Source organism: Brachycentrus maculatus, unplaced genomic scaffold (genome assembly GCF_059751285.1).
Source record: "Brachycentrus maculatus isolate JH-2025_06_01 unplaced genomic scaffold, ASM5975128v1 h1tg000635l, whole genome shotgun sequence".
NCBI classification, from domain to species: Eukaryota; Metazoa; Arthropoda; class Insecta; order Trichoptera; family Brachycentridae; genus Brachycentrus; species Brachycentrus maculatus.
In genome coordinates this window covers 395,141-415,204 of record NW_028281371.1, presented here as the reverse complement: position 1 = coordinate 415,204, position 20,064 = coordinate 395,141, and the positions used below count along the sequence as shown (strand labels likewise).

Genomic DNA, 20,064 nt, shown 5'->3' with positions numbered 1-20,064 from the left:
TCAAACAAAATCCCGTTGCCTTTTTTTATATTTCGAAACAACAACAAAAACAACCTTTTGGAAATTTAAATAGTCCTACCCATATCGAAATTATATCTTCTACCATATCTCCTTTGTTGGCATTAAATCTGATGGTAATCCACTTAATTTTAAATTTATTGAAGCGTAAAATCTTGAACGTTGGTAATTTAAACAAAGGAAGACCGAGGAAAACTTTGCATGATCAAGTATATCAAATAATTTAAAGTAGTCAGGTCAGGAGTCGGAAATAATCAGTGGGTATGTATGAGAAGATGTATGAATTTGGAAAAGGTGAAGGTGTGTGCAAAGCAGGTTGGTGTGGTTTTTTTTTTCCATCTACCCCTGCGGAAAGTGGCGTGATGGTTAGTTAGTCAGTTAAAATTTTTAAAAATTTTAGCTACGTATTTCGATATCTCAACAAAGACAAAAAAAGAATATGAAAATCTGGGTATTTATGGGGTCCTGCAGTAATTGGATTCAAAATTATCATGAACCGGTTTGCCCTTTAGGAACTAACCCTACTCCTCCACCCTCCTATAAAAGAAATAGTTATTACATTTATTTATTTTTAATTTTGCACATGAACAGAACATTCATATACCAACTCAGAATGTTCTTATAATCATAGTAGGTACAGATTTAAAAGTAATGTAATCATGTTGTAGTGATTTTCTATCACGATATTCTTTTTACTACGTGCAACTGAATTTTACCACGTTTTTTTTCATCCTTCCAATAACTTTTTCTCTTTGTAAGGTTCAAACATATTTCCAACAAGGCGGAGTTGCAGTTTACCCGTGATTCACAACCACACTACTCAAATTTCAGAACATGTATATATCCTTCAATTGATACTGTCTTTCACATACCGCTCACTCCTTTCAAGAACGTCATAAATGAAAAAACTAGATTTTTCAGGAGAACGTTTTTAAAGTTTAAAAATATAATACAATGTTTTGAAAATAAATATCAAGACACTTATTAAACTTTTTACTGTGCAACAGATCTTTTTAAGTAAAACCTGAAGGTTTTTTCTCCATTTGAAAAATATTTAGTATATTTAAAAAAAATAATTAAACAATACCTTTTCTTCAAAATGCAAAAACAACACTTTCTGCCCTGTAGCGGGTAAATATTAAGTTAAAAATATGCCACATTTGCTGGGATATAGTACATTTTCTGGGCATTCCGAAAACATGCACAGCTGAAAATTGACAATTTTTTATTTTTTACGTTCTTGAAAGGAGTGAGCGATACGAGTTCTCAAGTCAAAATATTATGAACCTATTTTTGAGTTTATATAATTTTCCAATCAGGAATGAATTGGAATATTATGAAACTGTGATATTGCTGAATTTTTATTAGTTGTATCAGTACTTCACCCTTAACAAGATAAAAATAATTGTTTTGAACCATTATAAGGCAAAATAATTCAATGATAGTATGAAGATTTGCTTCTTGCCGGACATGTCCAACAGTGTCCTTAAAAATCAGTCTTGTTTCGGCACTCTTTAACTTGTCTATGTTGATTCTCTTCCATCAAGGACATTTCGGCATAAATTTAAGCCACCGACAGATTTTTCAATAAGAAACTCGTGAATGGCCCGGCCCTCTTTAAAACCTAATGTAGAGGAATTTTCACTTTTTAACATATCCAATAGAATTTGGTCTATGTGCGGTTTTGTTGTTCATTAGGAGAGGTCAAAGTTTACTTGATGGTCTTTTGGGAAAATAGTATTTGACTAATGAAAAAATCATTATCATTGACTGAATTATGATGTGAATAACATTTTATAAGTAAAATTCTATTATATTATTTTTAGTTTCTAAAATTTTAAAACAATTCAGTGGAATAAACTGTCTAAATAATTTATAGAAGGAAAGACATGTTTAAAAAATATTTTTGAATATACCATGTTGCTAGATTGAATGTCCCTTGATTTCAATGATTCTGGAGAGAACCAAACGAAATGCATTGAAGCATAAAGAGGAATCGTGAAAAGTAATAACAAACATTGAAAAGCTTTTTCAGATATTCACAACTGGTCAATTCATAATGATTGTTTGGAACGTATTCGGCAATCGAAGCTAGTACCTTTGCATGGTTGCCAAACATTCATATTTAGTACAGGTGGACTAAAGCTTCTAATACAAAAGATGGCAGCCAATTTTATTTTGTAAATTTTTAATATCTAGAATAGCATTCAATATGCTGTTCTCATATTATAAATAAATGGAAAATATCGTTTTATAAAATAAAACCACTTTTTTATTGGTACATTTTTTCTCAAACTGGTTTCGACAAGAACCTTGTCATCATAAGGGTTAAACATGTAAATGTTTAACTCTGATGGTGACAAGTTATAAAATGTGCCACAAAATATCTGCGAAAAACATTCAAGAAAAAGAAAATATGGTTATTATTTATTCATTTGTCATAGGAATAAGAAAAACATTACAGTGTGTATGATTGATCAATAGTAAATTTATTTACATATTTAACATATGTATATGATGTACATATTATAATGGATATGTAATAGTTAAACTTTGGAAACAATAACAAACTTAAAATATTTATGTTACAAATACAGAAGCTATATCATCATTATCATATGTGCGCTTAAGATATAAATCAGTTAAAGAAATCCCTGAAATATTCTGCAGACCAGCCGTAATGGGGAAAGCACATAATGAAGTCACGGTTGAACCCCCCGGTTCCAGAGACCCTATTTTGCGTTCAGATATCCCGGACCAAAGTAATCCCGAATTGTCTATAGATTTTAAACTTAAAACTAAATCCATTTGTCTTTCGCTGGTATTAACGATTTTGAACTTAAAATCAAATGGAACTTCTAGCGTTACTTTGCTCGGTAATGCTTCGAAAGACATTCTCAGATCGCCGTAATCCGGCGGCATCCTTTGAAGTTGACTGGTTTGCAAGCGACCTCTTTCCCCTAAGTTGGATCTCCAGACGATGTCCAATTTCCCGATGTTGGTGGTGGCTACCAGCTGCTGAGGGTTTGCAGCTAGGCTCGGCTGCGGAGTGAGGCAGTACAGGTACTGGCAGCTTCCCTGAGGCTGCAGCAGATTCATTTTACCAAAGACAGACGTTCCATCCTCCAGAGAATTAAGCGAAGTCACGGTGAAAAGCTGCGAACATTCCAACGCAACCTTCTCCAAGCAGATAGGCCCAGTCGTAATGTTTTGTACTTGTGCCTCCAAATAAATTTCGTCAGATTCGGCATTGTAAAACTTTGTTTTAACGTCGAGAGGCTTGACTACTTGAAATTTAAAAATCTTCTTGAAAGAAGACAACGTGTTCATGGAAGTCAAATAACTTACTTCGCAAAAGAGTATGTGATATCCCAAATCCTTGACTTCATGATGTATTACATCATTGACTGTTTCATCGGGTCCTAAAGAAACGCATGCCGAATTATTTGTAGAAACCGGAATTCTCTGACAACTTGTTTCCAAATCTGCTTTTACTGACACATCTTTGACAACTTGATTGGTTTCATTGTGAACACAAACATAGCATGAAAAAGTTTCCCCTAAATATATATTACCGAAGCTTTGAGGCAATAACAAAAACTGTCCAGCTGCCAAGGTTTCCATCCCTCTGACTGCCACAATATCATCTTTTAAGTAATTATTAAGAAGGTTTCCCGGCAGGTCTTTCGCATCACATGTCACAATCTGTGGACTCATAAGTGTCGGTCGCGTTAGTCGCATAACTTTAAGGGCGACTGGAGGCTCATTCAACTCTTTGTAATCCATTTTGTTAATTGTGTTGTGGACTTAGAAAAAATTAAAGTTAAGCCAGAATCAACAGCAGTTCTTCAACAACATATTTTTGACAATATTACACGAAAGTATTAGGGTGTTTTTAACGTCAGGAACTATTGGGTAAATTAAACTAATTATCAAATAAAATAAATATTAGCAAGTCTGATAAACTAAACTCTGATGTGAAAACGCCAACGAAAAGTCATTTCTTGAAATTCCATAGATATTTTGTATGGAAAGTGTAGCTGTCAAAACTCTACAAACATTTTACTGGCAACTCCATTGAGTATATATGAGATCTCGATTTCTAAAAAAACTTCTTATAGTTAAAAGTATTTATAAAAAGAAGTAAACTAATTTGTTGTGTATAAATTTGTATGATACACATGATATTATATTTTTATAGTTTTAGAGCCAATATCAAAGTTCAATAATTCATTCTCTATTCATGCAAATCCATTTCCAAACGTAAAAGTAATCCTACGCGACAAAAATATGTGGACCAATAAAATTTGCCACCGTTTGCTGGAGTGACAGTTCCGTTGTTGTATTCTTGGTCTGCAATGTATTCGGCTTTTGCAATTATTTGTTTTAAATGAGTGTTGTGTATAAATAGAATACAAACGTATAACAATGGCTTATCAGACGTTTCGGCAGGAATACCTGTTAATGCCAACAGTGACAAGGGCTTACACCACTGCCTGCGTTATCACTACTTTTGCAGTCGTAAGTACACCCTTAATATTCCATTTATTTAAAGAAAACGTATATTTTTATTTGTCCATTGCGAATTTAGTATTTATGGTTTTTTCAGCTCTATACAGTAGTAATTCAAACCTCATTTCAATCAGAAGAATAAAGAAATAATAAGTTCCTCCAGGGTAGATTTTAAGATGTTTTTTCATTTGTGTTATGGTTAAAAAGCTGTCAAAAATTAAATGGTTTCTTTGTGTATTTAGTTAATAAAATAGTTTCTAAGCTTCCGCTTAAAAACAACAAATGAAATGCAAATTCCGAAAAAAAATATTTTGAATCAGAGATGACATTAAGTTATTTACACAATTTCCTGTTTGATTGCTACGCCTTTAATCATTGGCCAACAATATTTTCAACAAGTTCTCTTGTTGACTTTTACTACACACTGATACTATTTTTCCAACAATCTGACATTCCAACATTTGTCGAAATTCCACATGATTTTTTTTTAAATCGAGATGAAAACAAATCTCGCAGTTCCACGGTATAGTGTTATGTTTGTGAAATTTTAATGTACTGCGCGACATTTATTTAAGAGGCCAATTTTTAATTCCATTCCTCAAAGCCGAGCCAATATTGGCCTTATGTAAATAGTCATTTATGTATTATTTTTATTTTATTTTATTTTATTTAGGCCAGTTAGTTGCCAGTTCATTAGCTAGAATGTCTTATTAGAGTGGTATTGCAATTGTTAATGTTCTCTGTCAGTTTGTTGACATTACCGTAGAACGGGGCTACTTGAACTTTGATGTGTTACTTGAGCCCAGTACAAAAAAAAAATTAAATCTGTATTTGGTCTACAATAATGAACGTATCGACATGATTCATTGTTTCCCTGACAGGTGACACTTATTGTCACGATACTTCGATCCATACCATAATCTAAATATTTTTTTATACTGGGCTCAAGTAACACATCAAAGTTCAAGTAGCCCTATTCTACGGTACTGTGAATGTCAATTTTGGTTTTTTATTTAATGTAGTTAGGTTTTTTTATGCAATTTAATACAATTTCTATACATTTCTACTTAAAACAATCTTATAATTTTAGTTGTGCTGAGCCTCTCCAAAAAAGAGACTGAGCTCTTGTACTTGGAGATGGACTTTTTTCTCTCTTTTTTTGTTTGTTTATAGTATCTCATGTTATACATTTAAGAAAAATATAACAGGGGAACATACATAATTATTTATGCGGTACGAGGGAGTTATCTTGTTTAGTTTTCTATTGTATAGTCTGTATATGTTTGTAATATTGAACTAATTTTGTCATTATAATGTGTAATTTGTCATTATAATGCGTAATTTGTCATTATAATCTTTAGTAACTGGCATCACAATTGGCCCAATGTAAACAAATTGATCTTTACTGACTGATTATTCTTTTTTCAGCAACTGGACCTGGTGTCGCCATTTCAGTTATATTTCAATCCTATTTTAATACTCAATGAATACCAGATATGGAGGATCATCACATCTTTCTTATTCTTTGGTCCTATGGGCTTCAATTTCTTTTTCAATATGGTGTTTACGTACCGCTACTGCCGAATGCTGGAAGAGGGCTCTTTTAGAGGGCGGACTGCAGACTTCGTTACGATGTTTATATTCGGAGGCTCTCTGATGGTCGTATCCTTTACAAAATTATCATTATCAATTAAACTTAATACATAGGTAAAGCAAAGGTAATGTAGTAAATTAGGGAACCCTTACGTAGGAGGATGAATATATTAGTCTCGATCAAGGGTTAGCGAGCACAGCTCGAAGGGGTCAAATGATTGAGCTCAGTTGAATGTATAAATGAAAAAAATAATATTTGTGCAAAAAAAAATTATTACTCACAATTTAGTATTCACCACTAGTATTGATGATGAGTGTTGATGACAACATTTCTTCCTTTTTTTACTAAAAACAAAACACTCAAAAAAAGTATTTTTATATTAACACACTAAGGACTAGAAAAGTATTTCTACCCATTCGGTCGATTGATGCTTCAGGACGCGAAGGGTATTTTACCTTCTGTGCCGGCCTCATTTTAAAGGCAGAAAAGAAGGAATTATACTTGTGTAATGTCTTTATATTACTATTATATACCAATCTCTTTGCTAAGGTCTTAACTATATGTACATAATCATCAAATCCCGTTGCCAGCGGCCGCAGGTGTAAAAATACCCATCCTTAGTGTGTTAATGTGTTGGTGTTGTGTGTTAAGCTTATTAAAGAGGAAACTTAGTTTTTATGCAAACAAAAAATATTTATAGTTTGTATTTTTTTTGTTTGAGGAGTTTTTTATAATTTGAGGAGTGTGTGGTGGTCAATCATGGGTAAAGTGGTGAATGTTACGTGTGCGTAAAGTGATCCCAGACTATGACAGGTTGTATGTCCTGTAAATACCCAGACTTCCATACTCTTCATCAATGTTGAGATGTCAAAATGTACTAACTAATAAATTTATAATATTACAAGGGTAATAGCGACATTTCAATAGGCCGGAGAAGTCACATCATTTTGTACTTATGTAAACATGTAATTTTAATTTAATTTTAACATATAATTTTTATGTTAAATATACATGTATTTTTTATGTAAAAAAAATATATTTATAGTAAAAATTTTTTTTTTTCAAAAATGGTTTTCATCAAAAAATTTTGCTTTCAAAATATTAAATAAAAATGCTGGAAACGATTAGAACTTGCCATGTCTTTCAAAATTTTAAAACACATTTATTCGAAATTTCAACAATTATTATGTCACTAGTAAACATTTGTTTCAATAGTATGTATTGATATTAAATTATTCTCTGCAGGTGAAACAACATTCTTTGATATTTTATCTTTATCTTAAATTTGTGTATATTTTTAATGTGAAAGTTTGTCTGCTCATACTACAAAGAATACACATGTCATGCAACGCTGGATATGGAAAATCAAACATCTACCATTAAGTGTAAAAATAGGAAGGTTTATTAGAATCAATCAATGACTTTTTTCAAACATATCCCCATTTGCAAAATAATAACTAATTTTTTTTTTATAACTCTAAGAAAAAATATACATAAGTCTCACAAGTAGACTGAATGCAGTCAAAATGCGATCTCTCCGAGATGAATGTGTGCCAAAATTTTATATGATAGATGTTCGAATGGTGTTATAAGGAAAGAATGCAAGGCTGATTGATATAAGAGCATTGTTGATAAAATTAAGAAAGGTGTGTTGAGACGGTTTGGGCACATGAATTGAATGAGTTAAGAAAGAACAGTAAAACAAATTTATGAGGCGAATGTAGTTGGTAATAAATAGAAGCAGAGAAAGACCAAGGAAAACATAGAAAAATCAAGCATTTCAATCACTTGGGCGTAGTCAGGTCAGGAGTCAGAATAATGAAGAAATGCATTAATGTGAAAGATCTGAAGATTGATTGCGAAGACAGATTGGTGTGGTGATTTATTCCTCTGCCTACCCCTGCGGAGAAGCCGCGTGATGGTTAGTTAGTTAATTCTCATATTTCCAAGTTTTTCTTCATTTGGTAAATTAGAGTAATAAAAAATACAAATGATTTGGATCATCACTGGATAACTGTTGCATCTCTAACGGTAGGGACTGACCGGAGCCATTTCGTCGTAACGTAACACGTTACGATGCGAGCATTCGTATAGTCAGTACAGCGAGCCGAGCGCTCCATCCATAGTTTCGGATGCTTGCTGATGCTCCCTGCAAGCAATGTTACGATGTTACGTTACGACGAAATGCTCCGGTCAGTCTCCACCATAATAAATAATGATATTTAACAGCAAACAAAATAACTTTTTGACAAATGAATGAAGACTTATGTGTTTTAATATTTCCTTAACCACAATACAGTTCTTTGCATTCTTTGTCAATCTCCTTTTCCTTGGGCAAGCCTTCACTATAATGCTGGTTTATATTTGGTCAAGACGGAACCCGTTCATCAGACTTACTTTCTTTGGACTAAATTTCCCGGTAAGCACCTTTTTAAAATTCTTAATACTTTTTTATATTTGTGATATTGCCGTTAGTGACAGTTGTTGCGACTGATCATAGTGTGAGACATCTATCAGCTAACTCATCTGAAATGCACAACTTTTTTTCCTTTTTCATTCAACATAAGTAAAATATACTGCATTCTGTCCTTTCTCAGTCCATAATACAAAACACTGTACTTTTTTTCTGAATCTTAATTGTGCCTCTCCATACTGAAGAAAGGCAATCATCATGACAATTTTGACTTCTGTAGCCACTCTTAACAGTGACATAGTGCTACCACTCTCAAGTTTTTCAGCCAGGATATACATCCTGACTGCATCTTCCTTTGCTGCGTTTATCTTCGAATTTGCCTTGTAATATAATATATATTACTTTGTCTTTTTCTCCCTTCATAAAATAGCCAAAAACTCTAGCTTTCTTTTCTTCATAGACTCTGCATCCAGTTAAAGTTAAACTTAAAGAATATAACAGCTTAAGTGCCACTTTACACAAAATTATAAATGTAATGTTAATTAACACATTGTTTGCGGGAAAAGCTGAAAAACGTCTTTTACATACTGTTGGTAGAGAGCGGGAGGCGTTGTAAGCATTCCATTTGCTCACTTTTGGTAGAGCTCGAGAGACGCTAAAAACATTGTTCAGATTGGAATTGCGGTTACTTCTGATTAGTAGAGTGAAGGTTAGGCTGCAGACTGTCTGAGTATAATTAGGGCTGGGGTTGATGGAAAACCTGCCCGACAACAATGTGTTAAGGGTTTTGCATGTTGTCAATATGAGGAATTTGCACCTTACTTGTGAGCAGGGAAATGTCATTATAGTATGGTTAGTAATACATATTTGACTGAACTTGTATGATATTATACAGGTCTATTAAAATTTTTACTGCCATGCTTGCTACAGTAGTAGTGATAAATACATCATAAACAATATTTTATGACTGTCTCCTTGTGCTCATTATAGCATTTTAAAATAAAGAAATATATATATATATATATATATATATATATATATATATATATATATATATATATATATATATATATATATATATATATATATATATATATATATATATATATATATATACATATATATATATACATATATATATATATACATATATATATATATATATATACATATATATATATATATATATATATATATATATATATATATACATACAGGTCAAATCTCGGTATAACGAACTTCACGGGACCAAAAAATAAATTCGCTATACTGAAAATTCGTTACACTGGATGTAAAGGATATGACACATTTTTAATTTATTTTATCGCCATATTATACCCACCCAAGTTAAATTACTGTTACACTACACCCGATCTTCCGGTCAGTGATCAATAGAATATAGATACCTACCTAGTACAGGACACGAGTGAAATGAAACCATGATTTTCAAACTGTGAGACTTTATTGCAAAAAAAGACATTTATAAGCAAGTAAAAAAAGGTGAATTAAAAACCAAGTTCAAATAGGTTTTTATTTTTTGATAAAAAAATCGGAAATTTTCTTTTGGACAGAATTTTCTTTGGCGGCTTGAAAAATGGACTTCTCAATGTTACAAATGTTTTTGAAAACATCTTCGGGCACGTTTCTGCAGCTGCTTAAGTAACCCCGAACATTCTTCAGTCCATTTAATGCTTCCACTAAGGAAACCTTCGCTTCAAGCGGAACAATTATAGCTTCATTCTCATTCTCATCTTCATTCGCTGAAGATTCGTTTTCAATGTTCTGTACGTTTTCAACGATTTGCTTTTCCGTCAGCTCGCCTGCAACAACCACATTTTTATCTACTTCGATATAATCTTGGAAGCAGACACCAGCAGAGACAGGAACTACCGATCTATAAATTTCTTCTGCTTCATTTTCAATCTCCAGTGATTCGTCGATAGTATCCACATAGGTACCTTCAATCACTGACGATTTGTCCCAACATTTGTAAATTGTGGACTCCTTTACAGACCACCATGCAGCACAAATCATATCGCAGGCTTCTTTCACGTCGATTTTTTTTACTTCTTCAGAATGCATGTTCGCTAGGATTTTGCTTAATAAATGACCCCTGTAATGCACCTTTACGGCGCGTATGATGCCCAAATCCATCGGTTGCAATAATGCTGTGCAGTTGGGAGGAAAAAATTCTACTCGTACGTGTTTTAGTTGACAGGTTAACGTATGGGCCGAACAATTGTCGATTAACAAAAGGATTTTTCTTCTTTCGTAATTCATTTTTCTGTCAAGATTTATCAGCCATTCGTTAAAAATATGCTGCGTCATCCAGGCACGTTGGTTTGCCCGGTAATCGCAAGGAAGTGATTGCACGTTTTTAAAACATCGAGGGTTTGCATATTTTCCTATTATTAACGGTTTCAACTTTTCCGTACCTGAAGCATTGCAGCAAAATAATGCGGTTAATCGAACCTTTGATTTTTTGCCCCCCTTGCATGGATCTCCTTTGAATGTTAAAGTACGGTGAGGAAGCAATTGGTAAAATATGCCAGTTTCATCAGCATTGAAAATGTTACTTCTGTCATATTCCGCAATTATTTTTTTTATTTCGCCTTCACGCCATTCCGCAACACGTTCTTGTGGGACACTGTTAGATTCTCCACAAATAGCTTTAGATAAAATTCCATACCGTTCTCGAAACCTGTTGAGCCATCCGACACTTGCCTGGAACGATTGAACATTCATCATATTGGCAAACTCCAATGCCTTTTTTCTAATCAATGGTCCATTCACGGGAAGATTTTGAGACCTCACATTTTGAAGCCATGTGAATGTGGCCTTATCCACATTATCATTCAATGCACCTCTAATCTTCTTTCTCTGTGGTCCCATTGAAACTTCTTTAATCTGGTCTTCTATCTTTTTTCGATCTTTTAAAAAGGTTGAAAGAGTAGAAGGTGCTATTCCATGTGCTTTGGCAACCTCATTCTTTTTCTTCCCAGAGTCGATTTCTTCCAAAATACTTAATTTCTCTTTTAACGTGAATTGCCTTCGTTTTTTGTCCATTTTGAATTAACACAAAAATAAATGACGTATTGTTTTTGAAAAGTTTAAGAATCGCCGGAACACAAAGGATGAGTACAGCAGTAGGTAAGTAGGTACGTACGAACAAAAACAAAAACTTGGAGATTTATCACGTTTACGACACGTGTTACGCTCACCAGCGGTCACTTTTGAACACGTGTTTAGTCACCGAGTGCCAAAAACAAACTGAATTCGGAGAAATTTTATGTAAAATGGTAACATAATTTTAAAATTTTGAAAAAAAAAGTTCGTTATTCTGAGATCGGCTTCGCTACATTGAATTTTGGTGCAGTACATTTTATATGGAAGTTTACCGGGGACGAATTGCAGATTCGTTATACTGGAAATTTCGTTACTTCGGTATTCGCTACAAAGAGATTTGACCTGTATATATATATATATATATATATATATATATATATATATATATATATATATATATATATATATATATATATATATATATATATATTTTTTTTTTTAAATTAAAATTTCACTTCGTAATACCACTATTTAAAAAAAACATGGGTTTCGATGCATTCTGCATCATTTTCAAACACCGTATATGGTGTTTAAAAATTCAAAACATGTTTCACAATAGATTTTAAGAAATATTTGTTTACTGAGTGAAATTTAAATTAAAAATGGATAAATATTATCACAAGGTGACTGCCGTATCAATTAATGAAAGAACAATTTTTTTTATTATTTTTTTTTTTACGGCCTATGTTTCTTATTTAATATTGTAATGTGTGTACTTTTTTATAGGCACCGTACTTACCATGGGTCCTGTTTGGATTCTCTGTTCTTCTGGGAAATGCAATATGGGTGGATCTAATGGGAATGGCAGTTGGACATATATATTACTTTATTGAAGATGTTTTCCCACATGAAGTAGGGGGCAGACGACTTCTGAAAACACCTAATTTTTTGTAAGTTTGTAATATTATTTTAAAACTCATTGTGTCCTTCTCCTTTTAACCCTTATCTGCATGATGCATGAATAGGGTGCTCTAGATCAGTGTTCCGCAAACTTTTTCTGTTCAAGGTACACCTGCCAAATCAAGAAATTTTTAAAGTTAAATATATTAATATAATCAAATGTATTAAAAATAACTATCAAGCCTGAACTTTTTACTGTGCAAACAGATCTTTTTTCTTTCTCAGGTAAAACCTGAAGGTTTTTTTTCCATTTGAAAAATATTTAGTATATTTAAAAAAAAATAATTAAACAATACCTTTTCTTCAAAACGCAAAAAGAATACTTTCTGCCCTGTAGCGGGTAAATATTAAGTTATAAATATGCCTCTTTTGCTGGGATTTAGTACATTTTTGGGTATTCCAAAAACATGCACAACTGAAAATGGACAATTTTTTATTTATGACGTTCTTGAAAGGAGTGAGCGATATGTATGTTTAACATATTATGTTTAATACAAAATGTGATGCACAGGCAGTCAAAATTTGTAGCAATTGTTGATAATACTGTGTTATCTTCACAAAACTAGACTTTTTTCCGCGGCACACCAAATAATCTCCACGGTACACCAGTGTGCTGCTGCACACACTTTGTGGAACACTGCTCTAGATCTTAGAGGCAAGATCACCAGTCCAGGGTGATAATAAATATAAATATAAGAGTGAAAATCGCTTTTTACTGTTTATTTTTATTCTCCTGGGAATTTAACCAAGGATTTACAGCATGGTAATAAAACACGCTTACCACAAAACTGAAGGTAGATGAAGAAGAGGCTATTATCCTTGGCTCTACCCGACCCAGTTTCTCCAGGGTATGCTTGGCTACAATAGTTTAGAGACTAGAAGGAATGTGTATTTGATTACGCATTTTTATCGATTGTTGCGCGGTATGATCGATAATCCTGAAATTATCCAGAGCATTGGTCTGTATGTTCCCGATAGTTACCTAAGACAGCGTCGGCATAGATTGTTTCACATTCCTATACACAGGACCAACCTGCCGATGGTTATGCCTGTAGGAAGAGCTACCGCTATGTTGAACAATATCACATTGGATATTGATCTGTTCCATGTGTACGAAGGAGTTTTCCGAAGCGAGATTCTTCTACACATTTAACAAGAGTCTTCTTGCGTAATTTTTAATTTGTTTTTTTAATGTATACGCCTTAAATGTTTGTTTGTAATGTATATATTAATTATTGAATAAATTGAATTGAATTGAATTGAAAAGAAGAAGATACATTATCATTTATAAAGTTTTTTTTTTACATTAGTTATTGGGTATTTATCTGACCTCCAGAATGGTAGCCGAGCGTGCTGACCATTACACTACGGAGGCAGAGTGATTTTTTCACTCTAATATTTATTCAATATTACCCTCGACTGGTACCTAAAGCATAAGACTGATCACCTTGCCATCTTACAATTAACAATCAACTTAATTTTGTATCAATTTGATACAGTTCCCTATGCAACATTGGGTGTGGGTGAGGGTAAGAAGAATAAAAGTATGTACTCACAACTCCTGAAAAAAAAACTTTACAAAAAACGCAACCTTTGTATGTTGTGATTTTCAAAGGCTGTTAATACTTTTGTCACCAATTTTAACACATACTCGGTAATATGCTTTTGAAAATTATATGTTATTTATTTTTAAGCATTCTAGTTAGGTTATTTAGATACATATACAGATTTTTTGAAAAAATTTCGTGGTTTAAGTGTTTCACCAGTATCTGCTAAGAAAATACACAGTACTTACAAAATGTGATTTTGCTGGATTCAAAGTTCATATGTTATTTTACCTTGTAATGCATTTAGTTGATTTTAAACATTATAAAGTTTCTTTGTTAGAATATGTCAATAATGCCGCATTTTGTCATTTGGTGAGCCATAAACAGCTGAATACACAGAGCCAATGCTGAATACCAACTGAATGATAGGTCTGCTTTGGCCACTTTGGCTACTTTGGTCACCAGTGACCCTCATGGGTCCCTTGATATAATACACTACCAGCTACGGTGGACCTCATAGCCATCAATGTGTTAAATATCCTCACACACACACACACATTAGCGGTGTATAAGTTAGACAAGCTAGATCAAGTTCGCGTATTTGACCCTGTGTTATCTTTTTCCCACCTGCTATTTATTCCTTCTCCATTACTTTTCTTATAACAGCAGTATTGTCCTTCACTGTGAACTCATTTTCGTTATCTGCACCCCCTAAAATATATCCCGCTCTTCATCTCAAGAATCTGAACCGCAGAACTAATCCTTGCGTTCAATTAATGACCAAATTAACACCGTATCGATCTAATGTGGTGCCATACACATCATCTTAGCACAGGGAAGTTAACACATTACGAACGGGTGTTTTTTTATGCCTGCGGACTGCTGGCAACGGGATTTGATAATTGTGTATGTATAGAATGTCTCGTCACGGGTTCTGCTTAGTGAGACGTTCATCAAAAAACAAACCATATATTGTAAAAAGTAATAATAATAAATAAATAAAAATAAAGTTTAGACCTTAACCAACAGATCGATACATAATATTCATAATAAAATTTTAAATAATTCCTTGTTTTCTGACAATTAGGCCAGCACAGAAGGTAAAAATACACTTCGCATCCTCAAGCATCAATCGACTGAACGAGTAGAAATACCTTTCCCGTCCTTAGTGTGTTAAAAAAGAAAAGAATGCACTTTCATTTTTGTAAAACACTATCTCTAGGGTGCTTTACCCACTTTAATATTTTGGTTGATATCTACTGTACTATCGTCTGATAATAAGTATTTTTTTCACAAGTGGCATACAAGATTTTGGCTGAGATCAAGGATTATTTTTGTTTTTAATATATTTTTCATGTTTAGAAAAACCCTGTTTGACTCACCACCCGAGGAAGAATACATTCCCCTTCCCGAAGAAAGACCCGGAGGCTGGAATTGGGGAGAAAGAGCCGATAATCCACCACAAAATAGATGAACGTCTTCTCTCCTCTTCTGTACAAATTGTGATTCCAAAAATATATTAAATGTAAAATTACAATCTTTTGTTTTCATTTGTTATGATAGTTTATGGTGTAATGGGCATTGAGTGTTTATATGCAGTAGTATAGCACTTAGTGTTTCGATATTTACTGAATGAATTATTAACGCTACTTGGTGTATTGTGAGTAGAATTACTGGTTATGAATAATATGTTTAATTTATATTTCTTTTGTATTTATATGTGTACAGTTTATATCTTCTTTAAAAAATAAAGTACATTCTAAATAATATTATTATTGTTGTTATTATTTGGTTATAGTTTAGCTTTTGAAATGTGGATCCACCAAATGATGCTGAGAATATCCTGGACTGACATTAGTAACGTTAAAGCACTTCATAGACCAAATCCACAAAGAGGTTTTTTCACAACAATCAAGCTCCGTAAATCTTAGTATTTTGGTCACATAATGAGGTGAAAAGTATGCCATCCTACAACTGGTCATAAAAGGGATGATTGAGGGTCGCAGAGGGGTTGTCAGATGGCAGTTTTCCTGACTTCGAAACATTTGAAAGTGGACCGAGATGAGAGGTGTGGAGGAGATGTTTGGTGCTGCCCAGGACAGGTAAGGTTTCACTAAGGACGTTTTATATCGCTATCTACCCTGTACTGCCTAGGAATGAATACAATTTTTTCAAAATGATCGGACAAAATCGATGAACGTTGTTGCGCAATAGGAAAATGACACTTTATGATTTGGACTCGAGAAATCAATAGAAACAAAATAAGAGTTTGAATGGTAGGTAAAACTTCACTATTATTTATTATATCAGACACCGGATTACATGATTTGGTTATCGGGAATAAAACATGGTATATTATTCATAATTTTATTTAATCATCAACAACAGCTAAGAAAAACCTAAATATTAGGTACACTCGGAAAATAATAATTATTAAATAATCTGTTTTAAAGGAGAAGTATTATCACAAAATATTAATCAGAGATATATTTACTTTTTCTTTGGGTAGAGTAAGTGTACAGGCATCTCTGTTATCCGCAGAGGCTACATTCTGCTGACATACTGCAGTTAAAGACTGCAACATGACAATGAGTATCTTCAATGCTACCAATGACAGAATCTCAATATGATAGAATGAAATAAAAGCCTTATGAATTTTGCCAATTTACTTATTTTTATTAAGTGTAAACGCAGCCGCGTATAAATCTTATCGTTAAGATTTGGTATAATTTATACGAGGCTACGTTTACGCTATCATGAAAGCAGTGAGAATATTTTTTTGATTTTCTTACAATGTTTTGGTAAAGAGCATAGTGAAAAAAACATTTTTATGGAGCTGTTCACTTACCATTCCACCTTTCATTCAAGGTCTTCTTAAATTTTCATTGACTTGATAAAGTTTGAATCTGTTGTCAGATATAATAAGAGATTTATTTTACTGGGGAAATTGGATAACCAGAGATGCCTGCATTTAACAATTTGCATAAAAATGGTGATTATTAAATGCATTTCCTATAATATATTTTGCCTCCTTGCGATGTTTTACTTTAGAAACATACAGAAATAAAAAATAAACAGTAACTGTTTTCTCGCTATACCCATTTTTTCCTATATTGCGTTGTGTTGATTGTGACTGACTATTATGACATAAAAGATATAGGTACGATAATAACTATGTAATAACTTGAAGCACATTTGAGAGCATCACACTGAGAAGTATTGAGACTTCCAGACAATTTGATATAAGGCCCATATTTAGAAGTGAACAAAAAATTAGGATTACACATAGGACGTAAAACACAATCTGCAAATTATACTTTCATAAAAATTTTAAGTTATACATCAAATAAATAAAATAGACTGAACAAATTATTATTATATTTGAGCTCATACAAAAATGCAGGAGACTAGTTTCTGGTGCATTTTTACAAAAAAATCTGTTGTACGTATTCAGAACGTATTTCCAAGTTTGCCACATAAATCCAACTCACAATATCATTTTCCCTCAGTATTTGACTTAAAAAGTAAAACTCACGAGAAATATTAATTGCCTTAAATTAAATAATTAATTAAGTACAATCTTTTTCGCATATTTTCGTTTGAAATGTTTAAAATTTTAGGCCAAAGTTTTCATTTTAATTTATATATGCATCGTATTTGAATACGTTTGTCTGGTAACATTTTCTTTAGATTACTCGACGTAACGTTTAAAATTTATAATATTTTTCATGTTTCCAATGAGGGTTGACTGGAAACCATTTTAGGACAAGACATTTATAAGACGTTATACACTAAATCAAGATAGAAAGAACTTAAAAGTAAATCACATTAAATTTATTAGCTTGATAATATTTTCACAAAGATTTATATTACAGAGAGTAAGTTACGGATGCATAGGTGAGCAGTTAAAAGAAAGACATTTTAATTTTAAATAAAGTCAGATTCACGAAAAAAATGCTAACGAATTGTTAAAGATATGTCGGAAAGAAAGTTACTCAATTTGGATGAAACTGAAATCCATAAACAAACTTTTATAATTATCAAATTTCAGCGAAAAAACTGAAATATGTTACTTTTAGAATTAAATGAATATGCGATTAAAAAGGTAATCACACATTGTCTAATGGTAATACGGTTCCAAGGCGATACGTGTGCGGATAACCTTAATAGTCGAGTCAAGTAGAAACCTTAGTTCCCGTGGTTCTGAATAGTCTATTGGGCATGTGGAATTTACAAAGGGCTTAATTACTATGCCGTTGCGTACAAAACAAGTGAGACCTTATTTATAAGCAGCAGCACCATATCGACAGTTTCATTTTATCAACAACGCCGGAAAACAGAATGGGTCTTATTTCCAGTATGGTAGTTTAACATTTTCTAGGCATCTAATACTTACATTATGTAATATGCACTCTAAAATCCTAAATATCATTTGATTCACAACTTTCCAACACATTCCCGTCGGAACGTTGCCGCGTCAGTTCGCCGACTAGAGCAACATTCAATTTTATGTCCTACACCTTCCGAGTGAACTAGCCACATTCAATTAATTTAGTACCTAAACTGAGAAAAGCTTCGTATTAATAATAACGTAATTTCAGGTGTGTGCAAAATAAAAATGTGAATAATCTTTAAAATTTAAATTGTTCTACATAGATCGGGTTTCTTTCGCCTTTCATAAAAATAAAACATATTACACGGGAAAGGAAACCGACCTATCTACTGTGCTTATCTTATAATCGACATGTCTTAAAATATTACGACATTCCACCTGTTTCGAGGCAATATTCGTAAACTAAAGGCTAAACTGATAGTTTATATCTTCTAATACTGAATATCGCAAATCAAATCGCTTATATAATATTCCAAAGTCGAATAACCGGAAGAATGATCACTTTGAACGAAGTTTTCTACACGAGATACTTTATTGCCAAGAACTAGATGGAATATGGCCTACATTAAAATTAAAATAAATTGTATCAGACTTTTATATGTTCATAAATTTAGAATTCACAAAATATTGTTTGCAAATTAATTAATATACGTATAACATATTATGTAACTATGTAGAGGCTCCAAGATGATTGTAAAACGTACACATTTGAAAATCTTGTTTTACAATTTCGTACACGCATAGAAATAGATTACGTGGACGTACATTTCAAATTTAAAGCAAACAGCTAGTCATATAACATACCAAATAGTATCTCGATGGATCTGCCAAACAAATTGGTCAAAAGAGTGTGTGAATTTTCCGCTGCTCGTAAAATACCACTCGATACATTTTTTAAATATTTTTATAAAAAGCTGTTACATCCTTATTAATGTAATAAAAACTACATAACTACAGCCCCGAGGCCATTATATTATTCAATGTATGAAAAAATCTAAAAAAATCACTTGTATCAAAAATGTTTTTTCAATTTTTACTAACATTAATCAATTAATAATAGTCACATGTTGCTCATTTTTACAATAACTTGGAGAAACATAGCCTCACATATGAAATATTTACACGTGTTCTCACCCAATAGGGCACAATTGTCAATGAGAAATGAAGGATCTCTGCGTGTTGATATTTAAGGAGTTTATTATAATTAGCACCTTTATACAAATTGTAGATGAATATAAGTTTGTTTGAACACAATTCGGAGCATTGTGGTATCGTACTAACATCAGCGCGTGACTTCAATTGTGTCCAATTTATATGCAACCTAATGCAATCAATCGTTGCTAGATTCTGGATAGTAATTTTTAAATAGTGAGAAAATTTGTTATAAAGATGAGATTTGTTTTTTTAAAGATTCGTAGAATACAAGAAAACTCCCGTCAAAATCAAAAACAGAGAAATAATCGCAGATGAAATTGTCTTTTGAATAGCAGACAAGGATCATAATTTTTATCATTATTTTCAAACAATAAATATCGCAATCAGCAACAGACAGAATCAGAAA

The 20,064-nt window shown here is 32.6% G+C and overlaps 2 protein-coding genes across 2 annotated transcripts; one reads left to right on the top strand and one right to left on the bottom strand.

Annotated features, from left to right (window-relative positions):
• Positions 1–2,486: 2,486 nt before the first annotated feature.
• Positions 2,487–4,017, bottom strand: LOC148300912 (trafficking protein particle complex subunit 13). Its single transcript, XM_088274151.1, has one exon. It carries the CDS (start codon positions 3,802–3,804, stop codon positions 2,599–2,601), a length of 1,206 nt encoding a protein of 401 aa, XP_088130277.1. The 5' UTR covers positions 3,805–4,017; the 3' UTR covers positions 2,487–2,598.
• Positions 4,018–4,270: 253 nt separating this feature from the next.
• Positions 4,271–15,882, top strand: Der-2 (Derlin 2). Its single transcript, XM_088274152.1, has 5 exons — positions 4,271–4,539; positions 5,959–6,192; positions 8,424–8,543; positions 12,390–12,553; positions 15,473–15,882. The coding sequence occupies exons 1-5, from the start codon at positions 4,447–4,449 to the stop codon at positions 15,582–15,584; spliced, it is 723 nt and encodes a 240-aa protein (XP_088130278.1). The 5' UTR covers positions 4,271–4,446; the 3' UTR covers positions 15,585–15,882.
• Positions 15,883–20,064: the final 4,182 nt, after the last annotated feature.

What these genes read in the sequence shown, in the direction of transcription:
- LOC148300912 (XM_088274151.1), bottom strand. Translation starts at nt 3,804, where the DNA reads ATGGATTACAAAGAGTTGAATGAGCCTCCAGTCGCCCTTAAAGTTATG.
- Der-2 (XM_088274152.1), top strand. Translation starts at nt 4,447, where the DNA reads ATGGCTTATCAGACGTTTCGGCAGGAATACCTGTTAATGCCAACAGTG. An exon ending in TTATCACTACTTTTGCAGTC is followed by an intron (nt 4,540 to 5,958) that starts GTAAGTACACCC and finishes TTCTTTTTTCAG; the next exon opens with CAACTGGACCTGGTGTCGCC. An exon ending in CTGAAAACACCTAATTTTTT is followed by an intron (nt 12,554 to 15,472) that starts GTAAGTTTGTAA and finishes TTTCATGTTTAG; the next exon opens with AAAAACCCTGTTTGACTCAC.